The 23624-nt window shown below is 40.7% G+C and overlaps 1 protein-coding gene across 1 annotated transcript in view; it reads left to right on the top strand.

The window, feature by feature from the left end:
• CSRNP3 (cysteine and serine rich nuclear protein 3) overlaps positions 1–20611 on the top strand; it is a 104906-nt gene extending 84295 nt beyond the window's left edge. Inside the window, exons 3-5 of the mRNA XM_030209485.1 lie at positions 9492–9751; positions 15818–16114; positions 17963–20611. Of these exons, the coding sequence (XP_030065345.1) occupies positions 9492–9751; positions 15818–16114; positions 17963–19036 (1631 nt within the window). The 3' untranslated portion in view covers positions 19037–20611. The remainder of the gene's footprint in view (positions 1–9491; positions 9752–15817; positions 16115–17962) is intronic.
• The last annotated feature ends 3013 nt before the right edge of the window (positions 20612–23624 follow it).

The raw sequence follows: 23624 nt of genomic DNA, 5'->3' as shown, positions 1-23624 counted from the left end.
CAAGGCTCTCTACCGTCTGGTGTTTTGTATGCATTTTCAAGCTTTGAATGCTTTGCATCTCATTATTATATAGTCTGTGGTGACTTCTATTAACATGCTGTTTAATGTGTGCTAAGAGTCAAATACCATATCCTATTCCCTTAATGCACATTAACAATAACTCTCCCCCCCCCCCCCCCCCCCCCCCCAAGTCAGTGCTCACTAAATTCCCAGGTTGTAACCCCAAATGCTGTTGTGATCCAAAGTCAGAGAAGATCTGCCCTAAGTGGATGGAACCTGGTAACAACTACTGTGTTATAGAAATGGCCCATAGAATAATTAATGAATGAAAATGCTAGCATACAAATAAAACTGCCTGTACAGATGTATTAAATACAGCTATTCTGTTGTTAAATTTCAACACAACTTTTTTGTCAGCTGGATTGAATACAGTTGAAACAGTGCCATAACAAATTTCATCGTATCTTGCCTGATTTAAGAAAAAAAAGTTAATAAAAGCATTGGCAGTACAGAGCCCAATACTTGGCAAAATAAAGTTTTTATTCTTTGCCTTAGGGTTTTGTAATCCAAGCACATTCTTAGAGATGTCATGCTGTGTTGTATTTTGTAGAATGTTCTAGGCCCTCTGAAGTTCTGACATGAGCTACAGAGGATTCTCTGCATATTCATGAAATGCATATTCTTCATATCATGAGAAACATAAGGCAATATATCAAAATCCCATTACCCATTACATGGTGCTGTCTGCTAGCTGCCTGAGGTATTAGAAGCAGCAAATGCTGTTGCTTATGACTGAGGAAATATGTGAAAACATAGACTTGGGATGTAAGACGAAAGCAATTGCTATAAACTTTTCCTAATAGGAATCTTTTACTTAGGAGGTAGCCTTGCTATTTGACTAAATTTCAGATCACTGAACTCCCACCCTTAGCTTATGCCATACACGTGATCTGCGCCTAACTTAGGCACAGGTTTTTAGGCCTGGTTTTAGGTGGCCTAAATGGGTGTGCCTAAATTTTAGTTGCAAGAACTGTGCTTGAGCATATTCAATAAACTATGTCTAACTTTAGGTGTAGTTTATAGAATTACGCTGACCGTGTGGTTTTATGGTGCTGATTTTTAAAGCTCCATATATAGAATTTCCCCCATGACAACTAGATCTTTTTCCTGAGTGGGTGACTCCTAATGTGGAACCTAGCATCAAGTAGCTATAATTCTTCCCAATATGCATCACTTTTCCCTTGGCCATATTACATTTCATCTGTTATTTTGATGCCCAGTCTTCCAGTCTTGAAAGATCCTGCTGTAATTTCTCATAGTCCTTATGAGAAATTGTGTGGCATTTACAAATCTGATCATGTTACTCATCATTCCTGTTTCCAGATCATTTATAAAATATGTTGAAAAAGTATCGGCCCTGGTACAAAGCCTTGTGCCACTCCACTATTCACCTTCCTCCATTGAGAGAATTGGCTATTTCTCCTTACTTTCTGTTTTCTATATTATAACCAGTCCCCAATCCACAGAAGAACGTCACCTTCTATCACGTAGCTTTTTAATTTCCTTAGGAGTCTCTCATGAAGGATTTTCCCGTAAGCCTTCTGAAATCCTAGATATACTACATCAGCTGGATCACCTTTATTCATATGCTTATTCATACCTTTAAAAAAAATGTAGCAAATTGGGGAAGCAAAAATCCCCTTGGCTAAGTCCATGTTGGTTCTATCCCATTAATTTATGTTTATCTATATGTAATTTTGTTATTTTTAATGGTTACTACCATTATGCCCATCTCTGATGTTAGTCTTACTGGCCTTTATTTTCCCAGATCACCCCTGGAACCCTTTTTAAGAATTAGCATTACAGTGGCCACTCTCCAATATTTTGGACAGCGTGCTCTTTCTTTCTGTCTGTACTGTTCATGTATCTTTGGGGGTTGGTTGTTTTTTGTTTTGTTTTTTTAATTTAATAAGGTCAAGGTGTAAAATAAGAAATTCATAAAACAAATGTATTTTTATTTAAAGACTAGTAAAAGAGGCCCGTTTCAAAGCAAATGAAACGGGCGCTAGCAAGGTTTTCATCGCCAACACCCCCCTCCCTGGCCAACCCCTTCGTTGTTCTGTCATTGCTCCGCCCCCAACGTGATGACGTTTGACGTGAGGGCGGGGCCCGGAGCGATTTCCCACCCCCACCCCGCCTCCCTCCCAACCCCTTCGTTGTTCTGCCATTGCTCCGCCCTTGAGGGCAGGGCCCGGAGTGATTTTGGTGGCTTCACCACCACGAACCTTCGAACCTTTTTGAAGGAAGTCAGGGCTTGGCTTCACTGACGTCAGTGTCCTCAGAACGTTGAGGGTGAGTTTTATTATAGTAGATGAAAGAAATTGAGGCTGCCAGTTAAATATTTTAAGAGTGACATGATGATAATATTTTTATGGGAAGAAAATTATAAGACTGATGTCTTGTTTATGAATTCATTGTAAATGTGTAAAAGTTTTATACTGATTTAATATTTTGTGTATGTTTATATTGTTATCCACCTAATATTTTGAATAGAGCAGATTACACAATTTTTAAATAAAATAAATCAGTTTATACAATCCTGAAACTTCAGGTTGCAGAACTATCTTGTGTGCAGTAGATCATCTTCAGCTTGGAAAAAGAGTTCTGTTAAAGGATTTAGGGGTCCTTTTACTAAGCAACATTAAAAAGTGGCCTGCACTAGCCCCAAATGTGGGTCTTTTCCACGTGCTAAGGCCACTTTTAGCAGTGATGGTAAATGGTTGATTTGTAATATTTCTCCAATAAATGTTAGCATATGGCCATTAGCACATCAGCATCTAATTATGTAGGCAGTAAGAGCTCATGCATTAATCCTGCACTAATCAGCTAGGGCCTTTTTTATACTAAGGTGCGCTAGCGATTTTAGCACACGCTAATATTTAGGACACGCTAAACATTAACGATGTCCATGGACATCGCTAAAGTTTAACATGCTCTAAATATTAGCATGCACTAAAAACATTAGCACAACTTAGTAAAAGACTTCCTTAGCACATGACAGTGTCCACAAACTAACCACTAAACATAGCCATGCACACTCTCTGCCCCAAACATGCCCCCAGTGCTACAAAATAAATTTTATTTTTTTAGCACATGGGTAGTGCATGCACATGCAAACATTACCACGGGATGCCTGAGCACACCCCGCAATAGGTCATTTTAAGGTGTAATAATCACATGTTAGGGCTTGCTGCAGCTTAGTAAACACCTCAGTGTAAGTCTATCAGACTGCTGCATGCTACAGACTCATGGAAATACAGTAGTGTGTGGGTCTTGCTATGCTTAATACCAATTGTATCTTTCTGTAAATCGCACAAGCATCACAGTACTCTAGACACCAGAACAACTTTCCTGGCCTGGCTTAAACAGCATAGAAAGAAACAGAAAGGCAACTGCTGTTCAAGGTCCTAGAATTGTGCAGCTGGAATCGTTGCTCTTCATGCCTCCTGTGATGCAAACGTTTCTTTTTTTTTTTTGTATGGGCTAAGTATATCTTGGTCACTCTAAATTTGAGAACTTACTATTTAAGGGGCCCTTTCCCAAAGGCACATTGTCGCCTGCATGCATCCAACACTTGTCAAATTGGCACTACCACCTGACTACAGCATTCCCTGGGTGATAATTCCATTTTTGGTGCTCACCCAAAACACGCAGTAGAAAATACCGCAGGGCGCTTACCTGGTGGTAATTGGCAGTTGGCGCACGCTGGGCTTACCACCTTGTTAGCGTGTGATACCTTACCGCTAAGTCAATGGGTGGCATTAAGATCTCAGGCTGAAAATGAAAGCGCACTGGTTTTCATTTTGTCACACTTCCATTTTCCTGCACATTAAAAAAGTCCATTTTTTTCCAGTCGAGCTCAGGAAATGGAACAGCGCAGGCCACTTTTGGGCATTCCTTAGTAAAAGGACCACTAACCACATAATCGAAAGAGAAAAACGCCCATATTCTGACCTAAATTGGAAGATGGACGTCTTTCTCTTGCGGGCGCCCAAATCGGTATAATTGAAAGCCGATTTTGGCTGTCTTCAACTGCACTCCGTCGCAGGAACGAATAAAGTTGATGGAGGCGTGGTGAAGGCGGGACTTGGGCGTGGTTATCAGCCGAGGAGAGATGGGCGTCTTTAGCTGATAATAAAAAAAAGGCGTTTTTACCGCGATTTTGGGTCACTTTTTGGACCCTTTTTTTCACGAACAAGTCCCAAAAAAGTGACCCAACTAACCAGATGACCACTGGAGGGAATAGGGGAATCACCTGCCCTATTTACGCCTAGCAAGTTGTGCGTGTAAATTCTAATTAATGCCAATTAGTATCAATAATTGTTTGTTAAGTGGCAATTATCAGCACTGATTGGCGCATGCAATTTAAGTAATTAAGCTGTATGCACAAATCCAGAATACACCTGGACTTGCATATACAATTTCGGTCATGCTATACAGACTCCAGGGGATATTTCATAAACGATGTGTATAAATGTTAACCTCTGCCCAACCCTGCCACTAGGAATGATGCCTTCATTCAGTCCGGGTAAACTTAATGCACATGTAGGTTCTAGGCACATAGGTTTAGGCACATGGGGGTAAACTGGATGATAAGCTAGTGGTCTATAACAGAGTTTCGCACAAAATCTGTTATAGAATGCAGTACATTGATATAAACACAGAAGAAAACAGTCCTCGCAAACACAAAGACAAATCAACCACAGTGAGGATCACTCAAATATACAATCTGAAGACGATGTTTTAAAAAGTCCAATTTTATTCTGTTGCTCAATAAGCACGATAAAGTTCAAAATAATCAAGGAGACTCGACACAGATAATTTATAATAACATAAAGACTCCTGAGGCAGGCCGCTTGACCGAAACACAGCCGTGTCTAGTCTCCTTGATTACCTTGGCTTATAATGAAACAGTAGCAGCATTCTATGCTACCAATCTCAATAGCAGACTATGAACTTTTCCTCCAGGAACTGTCCAAACCTTTTCTATTTTTTATTCAAAATTTTTGAGCAAATAAGCACTCAAGAAACAATTAGTCCACATCCCAAGAGGAGAAGAAGGAACATATAGAAATAATGGAGTCCTTTTACTAAGGTGCTCCAAAAAAATGGCCTGCGCTGGGGTAGATGCATGTATTGGATGTGCGCAGGTCCATTTTTTAGCATGCCTACAAAAAAAGGCCTTCTTTTGGGGGGCCGAAAATGGATGTGCGGCAAAATAAAAAATTGGCGCGCATCCATTTTGGGCCTGAGACCTTACCACCACCCATTGACCTAGCAGTAAAGTCTCACAAATTAACCGGGCAGTAATGGTCTACACACATACAATGCCGATTACTGCCTGGTTAGTGCCACATGCAGGAAATTTTTACAGCATGCCTAATGGACACACGTAAAAAATTAACTTACGGCCCAGGCCACACGGTTGCCTGGTGGTAGTTCATATTTAGTAACTTTTATTAGATTTTAAGGGTAACAAACATCCAAATTCAATACAAAGTACAATGTTTTATAACTTCCATTCCATAAGAGAAACTATATGATAACAGGCATTTAACTGGATAAAAAAATTAAATAATGTTGTAGTTCAAAAGCTTGAATTGAGTGAATACACAAGTATACAGATAAATAAGCTTATATACACTTTAATGGAAGTTATAGGAAAATGAATAGTAATTTGGAAGAATAAAAGGGGGGGATTTAGATATTATGGTCAGGTGGCTATTTAGTTGGGTTTGATTCAAAGATTAAATGGAGAAGAGTATCTTGATGTTCATTACATGACCAGCATAAGTTATCTTTTGACAGACCTGCAACCTTCATTTTTTGAGGAGTCCATAAGACTCTATGATGTAGAAAAAAAAGAGATTGAAAGAAGGTTGATGAAGAAATGGGTTTACTTGTTTTAGCCCAAAAAGTACTCCATTGATGATTAGTAAGAGAACAATGTAAATCAGATTCCCATACTGAACGAAGACCTGTCTTTTCTTTAAAGGTTGATTTAATTAGAAATTTATAAAGTTGAGATGCAACATGTCCTTTCTGTTGAGCTATGATGATAAATTGAAATAGGGAAGGTTGAAGTGTGCATAGTAAACTTGGATAACGATTGGACATCATAAAATGTTGTAACTGTATCCAACGAAATTGTTGATTTGGATACACCCCAAATTGTGTTTCTAACATTGGGAAAGATTTCAATTTATTATCAATCAAGATTTGATCAAGGGACCAGATTCCTTTATTCATCCATTCCTTCCAGAGTATTGACTTATTATTAAAATCGTTGAATTATTCCAGATCATTGAATGAATATTAAGATCATATGAAACTTCCATTAGTTTGTCCAACTGTTAAAGACAAGTAAAGGAACAGGAGATTATGGATACCCTTTAGAGTATCTAATAAACTAAAAGGTATATGATGATGTAGACAAAATGGTTTCCAAAGTTCCTTTTCAATTTGTAACCATATTGGAATATGTTCAGTGTCACTCAGTAGCCATCGAGATGCTTGTTGTAAAATAAAATACTTATGATATGTAAAAAAGTCAGGAAAAGAGACTCCTGCTTTACCTTTCAAATTTTTGAGTGTAGTAAGCGCTATTTTCAAAATCTTATTTGCCCATAGAAATTGACTGAGAATTTTGTCCAATTGTTTATAAATGTTTTTGGTGACTAGAACAGGGCTGATGCTTAGAATAAAATTAATTTTTGGTGCAATTATTATCTTGATAGTGTCTAGACGACCCCACCAAGAAAGATGAAATGGAGACCAAGATTTGAGATGGATTGTATTACATCAAAAATGTTTTTGGCGTTAATTTCTATAATTTCTTCAAGAGATGAATTTAATTGTATACCTAGTTATTTTAGACCTTTGGATGACCAAATCAGCCCAAAAGGAACTGCTATATTTGGAGTAGCATAAATATTAAGTGGTAAAATTTCAGTTTTCTGAATATTAATTTTGTAACCAGAAAAAGTAGAGTATGTTTCTACAAGATTGAAGAAGTGAACAAGAGATTGTTCAGGATTCTTGAGAAAAAGCATGATATCATCCGCATATGCCGAAGCTTTAATCTCCTGTGATCTATTTTAACTCCAGTTATCGAAGATGAGGATTGAAGGGCTAATAAAAAAGGCTCTAAAGCAATATTAAAAGCATTGGTGAAAGTGAGCATCTTATCGAGTTTCTCTCTCGAGTATAACTGGGTTCAGAGAGAAAATTATTAGCTATGATTTGCGCTGAGGGAGAATTATATAGGATCTTAATTTTGTTGACAAACTCCTCATGATTTCCAATCCATTGTAAGACATGAAAAAGATACCACCATTCGACTCTGTCAACTGCTTTTCAGCATCTATTGATAGAGCAACTATGGGGTTTGGATCCAATTTAGCATAAATAGAAACATGGTGGAAATAGAGCATTATCGGTTATTATCGTTGAGGCATAAACCAACTTGATTGGGGTGAATAATTTTAGATATTACTTTAGTCTATTTGCTAAAAGTTTTGCATACATTTTATAGTCAGGTACCGCAAACAGTTCAAGCTTCTCTTACTAACCTACAAATGCACTCATTCTGCAGCCCCTCCTTACCTCTCTACCCTCATCTCCCCTTATGTTCCTACCCGTAACCTCCGCTCTCAAGACAAATCCCTCCTTTCAGTACCCTTCTCCACCACCGCAAACTCCAGGCTCCGCCCTTTCTGTCTCGCCTCACCCCATGCTTAGAATAAACTCCCTGAGCCCATACGCCAGGCCCCCTCCCTACCCATCTTCAAATCCTTACTCAAAGCCCACCTCTTCAATGTCGCCTTCGGCACCTAACCACTATACCTCTACGCAGGAAATCTAGACTGCCCCAACTTGACATTTCGTCCTTTAGATTGTAAGCTCTTTTGAGCAGGGTCTGTCCTTCTTTGTTAAACTGTACAGCGCTGCGTAACCCTAATAGTGCTCTAGAAATGTTAAGTAGTAGTAGTAGTAAGTAAAGATATGGGCAGTAGTTCAAAATTGACGCTCATACATGCCTATGTGGCTTAGTAAAAGGGCCCCAATATTTATTTGTGAATTAAACAAAATGTGTATTATGCAGTAGGAAACAAAGAACATAAGAATAGCCGTACCTTGATCAGGTCTATCTAGCTCAGCATCCTTTTCCAACAGTGGCCAAGCCAGGTTACAAGTACTTAGCAGAAACCCAAATAGTAGCAAAACTCCATGCTCTTTAGGTTTATTGTCCTCCTTTTTTCTTGTTAAAACTTTTCTTAAACTGTTTGAGCTCTTGTGATCCCCCTTTTTGTGGACTAGGGATATAGAGTGAGGAGTATGTTGTTTGTTCTAGATGTATTACTTTTTTTAAAATAAAACTCATGATTGTTTTCATAAAGGAAATGATTCCTGTCTGTATATTTTTAAAATGCAATAAAGAATAAAATAATAAAAAAAAGCACCCTCCCTGTGTAATACAGAATTGTGGCCCTCCTAGTACACCCATTTCCCTACTGTTGTGACTTCAATCCATGTTTTCAGCAAAGAATAAAAAATATTCCATGTAACAGAATAAATTAAATCTAAATTCTCTATACGTTATATTTATTTATTTGTTACATTTGTATTCCACCTTTTCCCACTTATTAATAGACTCAAAGTGGCTTACATAGTTCCGGAGAGGTGGTTACAGACTCCGGTGTGAAAAAATATAGTATAGGGGTACTATTACAGTGACAAGTACAGTAAAGAAGTATCGGTAAATAGGTTGGGGTGATTCAGACAAAATATTAGGGTGTGATCATGCATCGGGGTAGAAAACTGTCCGTTTCCTGATTACAATGCCATATTTCATTGTTCGGTGTTTAAATCAACATCTTAGTTCTTTTCTTTGTTAGTCCTCTCATGCTAACTGCTCATCTCATTGTAGCTTATAGGGAAAAGGCAAGGTTTCCTACAGAGCTTGATCATTGTTCGTTTTCCCAGCTCCAGATAACCCACAGAATAGAATTTAAGTTGGAAATCAAATCCGCATTCTTTGCAAGATGTTGACATATTGTGTCATCGAACAAATAAACACACTCACCTTACATTTTTTGATGAGAATGTGTGAAAGTGAATTTACCTGAGCACAGGCATCATAAAAACCAGCCAACAGGTAACAGGTCAAGAGCCCTCCCTTTAGTATAAAAGCTGACGATACATACTTGTCTTCTAAACCAAATTCCCAACTTGTTAAGCACAGCTTCTTTCTTTCTCCTACACATTTAGGGCCCTATTTACTAAGGTGTGCTAGCGTTTTTAGCACGTGCACAAAATTAGCGCATGCTAAAAGCACTAACGCACCTCTAGCGTAGCTTAGTATACAGGGCCCAGATTGAAAAGCTATCATTGCATGGATATTCATGGATTTATTTTTGCTTTGATTCTAGCATGTTCAATCCTGAAGAGGGAGAAGCGCCTGAGGACGAAAAATGTTCGTTTTAACTGTGTTACAGTGTATTACTTCACGAGGAGACAAGGCTTCACCAGTGTCCCCAGCCAGGGTGGCAGCACCTTGGGCATGTCCAGCCGTCACAACAGTATTCGCCAGTACACCCTTGGAGAGTTTGCCATGGAGCAGAAAAGGCTCCACAGAGAGATGTTGAGGGACCACCTAAGAGAAGAAAAACTGAACTCGTTAAAATTGAAGGTAACTTTTCTCCTCCTATTGGATTTCATTACATCAGGCAATACAGTAGTAGCAAAAAGCCAAGACAAATTAGTTCAGTTTTTGTATTTGGTTTCCAAGCTTTGGATATTACTTGGGATTGTGTTATCACAAAGAAACCATGAGCAGATTTTTTAAATATGTATTTATTTATTTAGGGTCCTGTTTACTAAGCTGCGCTGTAGGCACGCTAGCGTTTTTAGCGTGCTCTAATGCTAGAGATACCCATAGGAATATATGGGTGTCTCTAGCATTAAAAACGCTAGTGCACCTTAGTAAACAGGGCCCTTAATTTCTTTATTTATTGAGATTTATTAACCGCCTTTATGAATAGATTCACCCAAGGTGGTGTACAACAGTACAGTTTAACATACAACTTACAATTTTGTTAACAGCATAACAATAGTAAAAATGACCAAATATAAGCATAAATATAATAAATGTAACTCTGCACATAATTACAGTATTGCTTAGAGGGGGCTCCTTTTTACTCCTACTGAAACTTCTTTACTTTTATTTTACTTTGTTTTACTTTTACTACTTGTATTCCGCAAATACCCAAATGCGTTCAATGTGGATAACAACAGAAGAATATCAGCGAACTAACAAATACCATCATATATATGAAATGGTCTTACAGTGTTACAGTAGACAACATGATCTACAGGCAATTCAAGAAAAGAATTTCTGAAAGAAATACGCTTTCAATGCTTTACAAAAAGCAAAGTAATTATGGGGCCCTTTTACTAAGCCGCGTAGGTGCCTATGCACCCAATGTGCACTGATTTAGAACTACCACCCAGCTACCACATGGCCTGGGTGGTAATTTCATTTTTTACATGCGTCCAGTAGGCACGCCAGAAATTTTCAGGCACGCGGTGCTAACTGGGTAGAAATCGGCAGTGTACGCACATTGATGATTGCTGCCTGGTTAATACGCGAGACCTTACCGCTAAGTCAATAGATGGCGGTAAGGTCTCAGGCCCAAAATGGATGCGCGCCAATTTTTATTTTGCTGCACGTCCATTTTCAGCAAAAAAAAGCCTTTTTTGCAGGTGCGCTGAAAAATGGACCTGCACGCGTCCAATACACACGTCTACACCTGCGCAGGCCACTTTTCGGCGTACCTCAGTAAAAGGACCCCTATATATTTTTCACAGGTGAAGTGGAATAGAGTTCCAAATAGCTGGAGCTTGATGTAAAAGACTTGAAGAAAAAATAATTTTATTTTTCAACCTACTCAGATTAGGGAAATTAAGTAGGTGATTATCACACAAGCTCTACTTTTAGCAGAGATTTGTGCCCAGTTAGACAGATAATCTGGTGCAACCCTAAAAAGGATCTTAAAGATCATAGTACAAATTTAAGAATGAATACATGCCTCTACAGGCAACCAATGAAGTGCCACCAATAAAGGGGTATTCTATCATTTTTATGGGCACAAAAAAAAAAAATCAAGCGAGCTTCTGTATTCTGAACTAATTGAATTTTTTTTAAAGGTTCTTTTGACATCCCACATAGATGCTGTTGCTATAATCTAAAATGGACAAAAGTAGACTTTGGCCTACTAGTCGGAATATATCAGTATCCAACAGGTTACAAATTCCCTTCAATTTTTTCATCAAAAGAAAAGATCTCTTAACAAGGGAATTCACCTGAGCTTCAGATTTTTAGATTGTTTAATAGGTAGATTCTTTATTTCATAAGCCTCCTTGAAAATATAACAGACAATCCTTTAACTAAGGGCTCCTTTTACTAATCACTGTGGTGATTCACAGGCGGCAAATGCAATGAAGCCCAAAGGAACTGCATTTGCTGCGCCCGGAATCACTACCACAGCTTAGTAAAAGAAGCCCTAAGTGCAAGCAGTTATGTATGTCTTGGGCACATAAGTGAACAGAAAAGTGTCACGCAACATAAAAGCACTACATGCTATTCTATAAGGACATGGGTAAGTGTTATAGGGCAGCATTCTATATATGGCACTCAAAAATAGGCAGGAATAAACAGGAGACAAAACCACTGCACAATCAAATCAAACAACCCAAAAGCAGTAGCGATCCAAAGAATGACAAAAAGTCAAGAGTTCATTCAATAATGGACTATTTCCATTAAAGTTTTTATTGGATGAACTCTTTGACTTTTCATCATTCCTTGGATTGCTGCTGCATTTGGGTTGTTTACTCAGAAATGGGTGCCAAAAAAAAAAAAAAATCAGTGCTCATCCCCTAATTCTATAAAAGTCTCCAAAACTTGTATACACAAATTTGTGCATTCGCCCAATTAGCATACACAATTTAATTGCATGAGCCAATTAGTGCCAATAATTGGCTTTTTAACAAGCAATTATTGGTACTAATTGAAATCAATTAACATGTATACATGTAAATTTAGGCGTGTCATCGATGCCTACATTTTACACACATCCTAGAAAAGGGGGCTCATAAATGGGAGGGTCATGGGAAAATCAGGCAGAGCATGGTTATGGATTCAAAAGTGCAATTATAGAATAAGGGGGTTCCACTTGTAAATTTAGGCGGGGGCATTTGCACCACATTTTCGCTGATGCAAATGGATGTACCTAAATTTATGCATGACCCCTGCATGTAAGCGCTATTCTCTAAACTGCACCTAACTTTAGGCGTGGCTTATAGAATAGCACTTAAGCGGGTTTTTTGGCACCGATTTTTTAGGTGTGATTTATAGAATTCATTCCTAAGCGCTATTCTATAAAGGATGCCTGCCCTTTATAGAACAATGCTTAATGCCAATTCTCGTGCTCTTACTTTAGGCACCAGACTTATGCATGCTGAAACCTGGAATAAATGCTGGCACCCAAGTGGGAGCGCGCTGACTCATTATTCTGTAACTAAGCGTGTGACTTTCTGGAACACTCCAGACATGCCCTTGCCCCTCCCCATGACCATGCCCCCTTTTGAGATACACACTATGGGAGTTGAGCACCCTCCCTTATAGAATAGCGCGCAGCTAGATGCACACAAAAATTTTATGTGTGCTAATTAACATCAATGATTGGTTGTTGGCACCTAAATATTGATGGTTCAGAGCTTGTTATTCAATTAATTTGCACATGCATCTCAGGCGTGCACACAAATCTGGGCGTGTAAATCTGGACACAATATACAGATTTCAGGGGATAGTGTATAACTGCAAGGGGACATGAATATAGGCAGAATATGGGACAGGCATGAGCGAAACTGTCATTTGTGCGCACAATTTACACTTACGACTGCTATCAACATGGCATAAATGGGCATGCCTATATTTAGGCACAACAATGTGGGTTTACGCTAATTTTCAGTAAAGGCATCTGGGCCCCCAGATGCCGTTTTAGAATAGATGCTTCTCATTCAGCCTTGGGAATGCCCAATTATAGAATTGCTCCCATAGGCCTAGATTCAGTAAATGGCACCCAAATTTGGGCACCGATAACATTCACGTGGAGTACTATTCTATAAAAAGGCTCTGAGTTGCAGGCTATTACAAATAGCACAAAGTGCTGGGATCCACCCCCAACTTTGGGTGTGAGGATTTATACCAACTGAAACCTGGTAAAATCCTTGTACCTAAATTAGGCATGGATCTGCAATATGCCATAACACTGCGCAAATTGCAGGAACACTCCCTGACCTGCTTATGCCCCTCCCATGGCTATGCCCCCTTTTCAGATCCACATTTAAGAATACACCAGTGCATATTTATAGAATACCGACTAGATGTCCATGTAAATTCAAATTGTTTCCAATTAGCATCAATAATTGATTTTTAGCGACCAATTTTGGTGCTAATTACCACATTATTCAAATTAATTATACATGCAAATTGGGCATGCACCCAAATTTGCACACACAGGGTACTGACATAAAATATTTCTTTTAACATTCTATACCAGTTATTTACATAAATTAAATTTATATAACTACTCTAGTTGCCAATTCTTCTCATTTGTCTGTAAGTATAAAGAATTTGCAAAACATGTGGAGGGGCATAATCGAATGGGGGCGCCCAAGTTTTCCTGAGGATGTCCTTGCAGGACGTCCCCACGAAGGGGTGGGGAAACCCGTATTATCAAAACAAGATGGGCGTCCATCTTTCATTTCGATAATACAGTCGGGGACGCCCAAATCTCAACATTTAGTTTGACCTTAGAGATGGTCTTCCCCGGTTTTTGGCGATAATGGAAACCGAGGACGCCCATCTCAGAAACTACCAAATCCAAGCCATTTGTAGTGCACTGGTCCTCCTCACATGCCAGGACACCAACCGGGCACCCTAGGGGGGCACTGCAGTGGACTTCAGAAAAAGCTCCCAGGTGCATAGCTCCATTACCTTGTGTGCTGAGCCCCTCAACCCCCCCCCCCCCAAACCCACTCCCCACAACTGTACACCACTACCATAGGGATGAAGGGAGGCACCTAGATGTGGGTACAGTGGGTTTCTGGTGGGTTTGGAGGGCTCGCTGTTTCCTCCACAAGTGTAACAGGTAGGGTGGAGATGGGCCTGGGTCCACCTGCCTGAAGTGCACTGCAGTACCCACTAAAACTGCTCCAGGGACCTGCATACTACTGACATGGAGCTGGGTATGATATTTGAGGCTGGCATAGAGGCTGGAAAAAATATTTTTTAAATTTGTTTTGAGGGTGAGAGGGGGTTAGTGACCACTGGGGGAGTAAGGGGAGGTCATCCCCGATTCCCTCCGGTGGTTATCTGGTCATTTAGAGCACATTTTTGTGGCTTGGTCATATAACAAAGGACCAAGTAAAGTCACCCAAGCGTTCGTCAGGGACGCCCTTCTTTTTTCCATTATCGGCCAAGGATGCCCATGTGTTAAGCACGCCCCAATCTCGCCTTTGCTATGCTTCCGACATGCCCCTGTGAACTTTGGTCATCCCCGTGACGGAAAGCAGTTGAGGACGCCCAAAATCGGCTTTCGATTATGCCAATTTGGACAACCCTGTGAGAAGGACGCCCATCTTCTAATTTGTGTCGAAAGATGGGCACCCTTCTCTTCCGAAAATAAGCCTAAACGTGATATAAGTTTAGTGGGACAATATCCAAATAAACAGGACTTTGTACATGGATCATATTTCTGATTTTAATTTGTTTAAATAGTTGGTACCTTTGTAAGCATTAGGCCCCAAATCCTTTTCAAGATTCAAATCAATTATTTTCCCATCTGTCAACCAGGTTGTCAGTATGGGAGCAGTTTTATAAAGCTTATTTTGTGTTTAAATCCTGTTTAACACACAGGAACGGGTTTTCATAAAATTGTGTGGATGAATACACTTGTAAAAAATAGGCAAATGGAAAGAGTCCATGTAATTTCTACATAGGATCTGTGCAAGGCATTCCCAGGGGAATAGTTTGGGTAGAGCAGAGATTAAGTTGCAGTGTGCATACATATCTTATAAAATACAAGGGTATACATATAGATTACACATACACATTTGCCTCTGCTTCAGAACAGGTGTACACGTGTGCATCAGTATTTGGGTGCTCTCAGGAGTGAATCTGGGAGCTTATGTTGCCTTTATAAAATAGACCTTTTCAGGACCTCTCACACTGACATCCTGTTATATGAAGCTCAGAGGCGTAGGTAGGTGGGGCACCAGGGGAGCGACCACTCCCCCAAACAGACTTCTGACAGTGCCAGCACCTATTTTTCAGTAGTCCATCATGCCTACGTAGTGCACACACCTACACAGTCCACTCTCTGCTCCTTTTGACGTCACAATCTAGCTACACTTTTGATGAAGCTAAACCCCCCCCCCCCCAAAAAAAAAAAAAAAACACGCACGCACACACACACACGTGACTATCTAACCAAATGCTTAGAAGGTATAATAGCAGGATCCATTTTGGAAAATATATCTCTTGGGTTGTTTAGCTATTCAATCAAACACTTACCAGCATTTTCCTGCTTGCAATGTTAAACAAAAAAAGAACAACTTACTGCATTTACATGTGGTGGAATTGAGTGAGCCCCTAAATTCACTTCAAATCTCTTGTTCACATTCTGGATTACAGATGACCAAGAACGGTACAGTGGAGGATGACAAAGCCACAGTCCTCACATTGGATGACATTTCGGATGAGGACCTTGATTTAGACAACACAGAGGTCGACGAGTACTTTTTTTTGCAACCCCTGCCAACAAAGAAACGGAGGGCACTGCTGCGAGCTTCTGGAGTCAAAAAGATTGATGTGGAAGAAAAGCACGAACTGCGGGCTATCCGTCTATCGAGGGAAGATTGTGGCTGTGAATGCAGAATATTTTGTGATCCAGAAACTTGCACTTGCAGTCTTGCAGGCATAAAATGCCAGGTAAACAGCAATATTCCTGCAATCCTTAAAACAGTACAGAGAAAACTAGTCATTATGAAATCATGCAATGCATGAAATTTATCGGCAAGCACAAAAGAACAAAAAACCTCTCCACAGGATAGTGCAAGCAAGCAAACACAGCAAAGGTGACACAAAAGGTCCAATGGGCTCAGAGAGTTCACATCAGACATTTAATTCAACAAAATATGCAATGGACTCGACACGAATCGTGTTTCAGCCATGAGAGCCTGCCTCAGGAGTTCCTGTATAGTGCACAAGTGGAACTTCTCTACGTGCTATGGCGTCTAAAAGAAATAGCCTAATATTTAGTGTACCAGCCACTGCACAGGCACTGTTATGCAACTTAAGTGTGCATAACAGTGCCTGTTTGGTGTTTGATACACTAAATATTAGGCTATTTCTTTTAGATGCCATAGCATGTAGAGAAGTTCCACTTGTGCACTATATAGGGACTCATGAGGCAGGCCCTCACGGCCAAACTACGATTCGTGTCGAGTCCATTGCATATTTTGTTGAATTAAACTTCTGATGCGTACTTTCTGAGTCCGTTAGATGTTTTTATATCATGCATAAAATTTATGCTATCAGAACTAGCTGCATGATTTAACATCACCATAGGGCATCAGTCTGGGTGGATTTGATATCCAAATATAACAATGGGGGAGCTGTATTTTTGTTAACCAGTTGAGATGACTATCTTCTGCTAATAGAGGAAACCTGGAGGGGCATTTTTGATAATGCATCTAAGTCCGATTTTGGGACGTTTTGTGAAAAACATCCAAATATCAAGTAATTGAGTGATTTCGAACCAGAAAAATGTCTATTTTTTGTTTCAAAAATCACCGTTTTCTAGACGCTTTTATGCTCAATACCATCTTTCTTTAGGTACCACACAATACCAAGCCACTGGGATGGCTGGGGGGCAACGTTTTTAGTAGACTGGCCAAGCAGGCATCCCAGCAGAGCAGTGCTCTTCACATAAAATGTCCCAGGTATAACTTTCACTGTAACCCCATTACGTTGCATTGTGAGCCCTCCAGGAACATAAAAAAGCCTACTGTACCTCACTGTGCACCACTACAATAACCCTCAAGCTTGCAGGTGTCAACTATATGTAGGTACAGCAGGTATTTAGTGGTTTGTAGAGGGCTCACACTTTTCATAAAAAGTGTGCCAGTTATAGTGTGATATGGCCCTGGGTCCCCTTCTCTACAGTCCACTGCACTGACCACTAACCTACTCCTCGGACCAGCTTGCTGCTCTAATAGGAATGGCCATCATATCTGAAGCAGTTATAGAGCTTGCTATGTACTATCATCTTTGAGGGGTGGGAGGGGGGCAAATGACCACTAATGGATTAAGGAGGAGTCATGCTTTACTCTCACCAGTGGTCATCTGGTCATTTAGGCACCTTTTTTTAACTTGGTCATGCTTGAACCAGGTCTAGCCAAAACTATTTCACTTTGTAACTTGGTCGTGCTTGAAACAAGTCTAGCCAAAACCATGTCAATTTTTTATCCAGACATTTTAGTTTTGTTCCATTATGGCAGATAGACATCTAACTTTTGGAAATGCCCAAGTCCCGCTCAAAACACGCTCCAACACGCCCCCTTGAAATTTGGACAAACTGCATAGAAAAATGTCTCAAATCAGAGTTTTGAAAATCACAACTTAGACGTTTTTGTGAGAAAAACATCCTTCTGTCGCTTTATGATGTTTTTCAGATGTTTTTCGAAAATGAGCACCCTGATGTTGCAGGAGATGTATGGTTGTAATGTTTCTGGTATAAATGTATGACTAATGTAGATATTCTTGACTTTTATTAAGGTGGATCGTATGGCTTTCCCATGTGGTTGTACTAAAGAAGGCTGCAGTAACACAGCAGGCAGAATTGAATTTAATCCCATTCGGGTGCGGACTCACTTTTTACACACAATAATGAAGCTTGAAATAGAAAAAAATCGAGAGCAGCAAACCTCTGCGGTAAATGGTTGCCATGAAGAATTAAGTGCTCACAGTATTTCTCTGACTCAGCCCGCACATCCGGTAGAATATACGCTTGCAGAGAACTTTGAGATTGGAACTAAACCTCAGACTACAATGATGCACTTTCAGTCAGCTGAAGATTTTGACTGCCAAGGGGAAGATGAAGAGGAGGAGGAGGAGGAAGACGATGGCAGCAGTTTTTGTAGCGCAGTTACTGATTCCAGCACACAAAGTTTGGCACCCAGCGACTCAGATGACGATGATGATGAGGAGGAGGATGAGGATGAGGATGAGGAGGAGGAGGAAGATGAAGAAAAAGCTGAAGAGTTTATAGAAGGAATGGCTAACCATACGGAGGTCGTTCCCTTGCCTTCTGTCCTTTGTTATTCCGATGGCACAGCAGTACATGAAAACTACTCTAAAAACGCACCGTATTATACAAATTCTTCACCTCTGTACTATCAAATAGAGAACCGTCCCACTGCTTCTGCTAACCAGATCTCTGAGGCATTCCCAGAGAGGAGCAGTGTCAAAAACAATAGCCTTTCTCTGGTGCCTTTCAGCATCGCTACAGAACAATTTCTTGACTACACAAGGCAACCAGAAGAAAGTTTCACCACCAGTCCTCACTTCCCAGCTCCAAATCCCTCTGTAATAGTGTGCTGCTCCTCTACGGAGGGAGATAACAGTGTTCCCTGTCATAGTTTATACTCTGAACGCACGACAAGTCATTCTCAGATGGAATTTCACTCCTATTTAAAAAGCCCTTCTCAGGATGGATGTGTTTCCAGTTTAAATGGAAGCAGTCATCACCTATCAGAGCATCTCACCGAGACTTCTCTAGACCTTTCAGGAACCAATAAACTGCACAAAGAGTGCATCAAATCATCGGTAGTGGAAACAGTACCAGTTTAGTGATCACATCAATTGAAGTTTAACTTCTTCTATTTAAGTCTACTGCGACCAATATGTATTTCCTAAAATAATTGTATTTTTGACATGTGGGCGGAAAAAAAAGACACCTATGTTTCGGCTCAAAGCTCAGTTTGTTCATCTTTCATTTCTTATTTTCTTTCAATAATAGAAAATGCCAACTTTTTTTTAAGTATATATTTCAAAATAAGCCAGTCATTCAAGTATGTGAAAACTGCCAAACCAGCTAGGTCAGCTCTTCATATTTCCGAGTATTGGGTCAGTTCAAGATAGCCATCTGGTATATTAAATAATCAAAATCAGAAGCCTAGTTTTTACCATATCAGAAGAAATTCTCATGTAAAAGTGATTTTATTTGTGAGAAAAATACAAGTTTACTTGTTCCGTATGTGATTTATTTATGGACGTTCCGTGTATGTTTAGTGTTTATATTTTGAGACAAATGAACAGAATGTTCATTTCTAAGAAAGCGAAGATTCAGAGTTAATTCTGCCGAGCATGCCCACATAAATTGCATCTGTAACACCATATAGAAGGTTTTGTATGTGATACGCTTAGACAAATCTTTAATTGCATTGTTTAAATATATTAGAATTATTTTTCATATCTCGACAAAGTCTATAAATATAGGTATATTAATATTAATTGCTATTAATATTAATAATAGGCTGACTATTACAGTGGTAACCAGCATGAAGTTCCTCCCTCACACGGAATTATTTTCTTAAATGTGAGATCTCACAGAAACCTGAGGAATTCTGAGCAAGGAGAAACTTCGCCATGGTCATCAGTGTATGCTTTTTTGTCGTCTGGGAAAATCTTGCACTAGTGTTTGAATCAATGTTTTCCCAGTTACTCCTAAAAGGAGGTTCCTGGACTGTGCAAGGAAGCATCTTTTTGAAGGACAACTGACTAACTATGGAATGCTTGCAGAAACTTTTAACCCTTCACTTACATACGTATGCACTTTAGTGCCCCTTGGCAGTACATTGCGCTTCTGAAATTTGATCGTTTTCATTTAGGGAAGCGTGCAGGTCCTTTTGAATTTACAGACCCATATACCACTTGGGGGCATCTTACAATTCTGCAGAACGAAAGAGATACAGTGATTCTTAGGCTAGTTCAGAAATGCGGTACCTAAATGAAGCAAAGACCTGACAGTAAAGCCAAAGAGTCTTGCTACCAGAATTTTAAGTAACACATGGAAGTAGTATCAGGTTTTAATAACTACTTATAGCCCTCTTAGCACAGTAACTATTCTAAATACCTTTTAGAACTATTTCCAAACATATCAGCAGCCTGATATGGCACTGTTATCCATATGCTGTGTGCAATGACAGAAAAACCTGAGGTTGCATCATTCTACAATCTCTCTTATTTTGTAGTCTGTAGGAAAACTGAAGATGGATTTTCTGATGTTTTTCTTTACCCTATCTCATGTTCTTTTAGCACCAAAAAACAGTTAAAAAGAAAAAAAGAAACACACGCTCCAGTATTTGTGTTTGCTAAAAACAGTTCCTGGAAATATTTATATGTACATTTTTAAATGCAATCTAACACTCCTTTATCTGTTTCAGTATTTTGTTGTCTTTATATTGCTATGAAGTATATGTTATGTACCTGTTTGACTTGTAAATTTGCCTTGTTGGTGAACTTTCTGCATCTGCTTCTTCATTTTTAGATCTTTCAGGTGTAAATGTCTGGGATATGATGCAGTGGTGTAGCTACGGGGGCCTGGGCCCCCCCAAAAAAACTGGATCTGTGCCCCTGGTTTGGATGGTGGGGGTCCCCAACCCTCACCAGCTGAAGCGTTTTTTTTCCAGCGTTGGTCTCCTGAACCGCTGCATTTCATGCCCTGCTCTCTTCCCCTCACATCCGGCACGCATGTTTAGTGAAACTGATCATGCTCAATTTCATTTTAAAACCAGAATGCCAGACATGACATAAGGGGAAGAGAGAGCAGGAAAGGAAATGTGGCGGAGCTAGAGACCAGCGCTAGAAAACGCGCATCAGCTGGTGGGGGTTGGGGACCCCCACCAGGCATGGTATATGCGGCAGTGGAGGTGGCGGTGCTTCAGCTGGCAGGGGTTGGGTATCCTCGCCAGCCAAGGAATGTGTAGCAGCAGTGGGTGAATGGAGGGTGGCAGTGGGTGGGGGCGGCAAGGTGGCAGGGAGGAGGGACCAAAATGTGCCCCCTCGGGGTCTGGCCCCCTCCCACCTCAAAGTCTGGCTATGCCCCTGATATGATGCAAAAATATATTAACACACCTTAGCAACATACTTACATAGAAAGAACATCCTGGAATGAGGTTATAGCAAGATGTATTAAAGGGCTTTTCCAGTTTTGGAGGTCATTTTATAAAACCTAAGTCTGGGTAAAGGAAAAAATAATGAATAATTTTTTCTGTACCCAAACTTAGGGACTTTCCAATTTCAGCAGTAATTTTACACAGTAAGGGCTAGATTCTATATATGGAAGCAAAACAAATCAGTGCTGAAAAAGTGCTAGTCTATAAACCATGCTTAAAGTTAGGCACAGTTTATAGAATAGCATTTATTAGTATGTCTGTAGTTTTATTTAACAGATTTTACATACATCCCCTTGAAAAAGCTTGAAAATGTGAAACATGGCTCCACGTTGGGGATAACCACAGAGAGCCCTGGCACCACAGCGCCAGCTCCTTCATCTCCTCCAGTAGTGCCACTCTCTTTGCTGCCTCTGCCCAATGCAAGTGGCTCAGGCCAGCGGCCATCAGTGTCACCCCTGCAGCTGCCCAAAGTGATGCTGTCCCCCGCAGCCTTTGTTGCTTTCCTCCAGTCCGCCAACCCCCAGCTGCAGAGATCCAGTGTGTGGGCCGGGCTCTGGGCACCGCGGAAGTAAGGCAGGAGGAGTCAGCGGGGGAGAACATCTGAAGAGCCTGGCTGCAGCCCTTCCGCAGCCCACAAACTAGCAGCAGAGACATTGGGAAGCCTCCAGCGTTCCCTTCCCTCTCACTGTTCGGCCCTCTAACGTCATTACATCTTTACGCGAGGGCAGGTCAGTGAGAGGGAAGGGAACACTGGAGGCTTGCTGACATCAGGATGTTACGAAGCCAGCCAGCCAGAGAATGCTGGAGGTACAAATGATATACAGTGGGGGAAATAAGTATTTGATCCCTTGCTGATTTGTAAGTTTGCCCACTGACAAAGACATGAGCAGCCCATAATTGAAGGGTAGGTTATTGGTAACAGTGAGAGATAGCACATCACAAATTAAATCCGGAAAATCACATTGTGGAAAGTATATGAATTTATTTGCATTCTGCAGAGGGAAATAAGTATTTGATCCCTCTGGCAAACAAGACCTAATACTTGGTGGCAAAACCCTTGTTGGCAAGCACAGCGGTCAGACGTCTTCTGTAGTTGATGATGAGGTTTGCACACATGTCAGGAGGAATTTTGGTCCACTCCTCTTTGCAGATCATCTCTAAATCATTAAGAGTTCTGGGCTGTCGCTTGGCAACTCGCAGCTTCAGCTCCCTCCATAAGTTTTCAATGGGATTAAGGTCTGGTGACTGGCTAGGCCACTCCATGACCCTAATGTGCTTCTTCCTGAGCCACTCCTTTGTTGCCTTGGCTGTATGTTTTGGGTCATTGTCGTGCTGGAAGACCCAGCCACGACCCATTTTTAAGGCCCTGGCGGAGGGAAGAAGGTTGTCACTCAGAATTGTACGGTACATGGCCCCATCCATTCTCCCATTGATGCGGTGAAGTAGTCCTGTGCCCTTAGCAGAGAAACACCCCCAAAACATAACATTTCCGCCTCCATGCTTGACAGTGGGGATGGTGTTCTTTGGGTCATAGGCAGCATTTCTCTTCCTCCAAACACGGCGAGTTGAGTTCATGCCAAAGAGCTCAATTTTTGTCTCATCTGACCACAGCACCTTCTCCCAATCACTCTCGGCATCATCCAGGTGTTCACTGGCAAACTTCAGACGGGCCGTCACATGTGCCTGCCGGAGCAGGGGGACCTTGCGGGCACTGCAGGATTGCAATCCGTTATGTCGTAATGTGTTACCAATGGTTTTCGTGGTGACAGTGGTCCCAGCTGCCTTGAGATCATTGACAAGTTCCCCCCTTGTAGTTGTAGGCTGATTTCTAACCTTCCTCATGATCAAGGATACCCCACGAGGTGAGATTTTGCGTGGAGCCCCAGATCTTTGTCGATTGACAGTCATTTTGTACTTCTTCCATTTTCTTACTATGGCACCAACAGTTGTCTCCTTCTCGCCCAGCGTCTTACTGATGGTTTTGTAGCCCATTCCAGCCTTGTGCAGGTGTATGATCTTGTCCCTGACATCCTTAGACAGCTCCTTGCTCTTGGCCATTTTGTAGAGGTTAGAGTCTGACTGATTCACTGAGTCTGTGGACAGGTGTCTTTCATACAGGTGACCATTGCCGACAGCTGTCTGTCATGCAGGTAACGAGTTGATTTGGAGCATCTACCTGGTCTGTAGGGGCCAGATCTCTTACTGGTTGGTGGGGGATCAAATACTTATTTCCCTCTGCAGAATGCAAATAAATTCATATA

This window comes from Microcaecilia unicolor, chromosome 7 (assembly GCF_901765095.1).
Source record: "Microcaecilia unicolor chromosome 7, aMicUni1.1, whole genome shotgun sequence".
NCBI classification, from domain to species: Eukaryota; Metazoa; Chordata; class Amphibia; order Gymnophiona; family Siphonopidae; genus Microcaecilia; species Microcaecilia unicolor.
The sequence above is the reverse complement of the archived record's forward strand: the minus strand, read 5'-3'. Positions and strand labels throughout refer to the sequence as shown.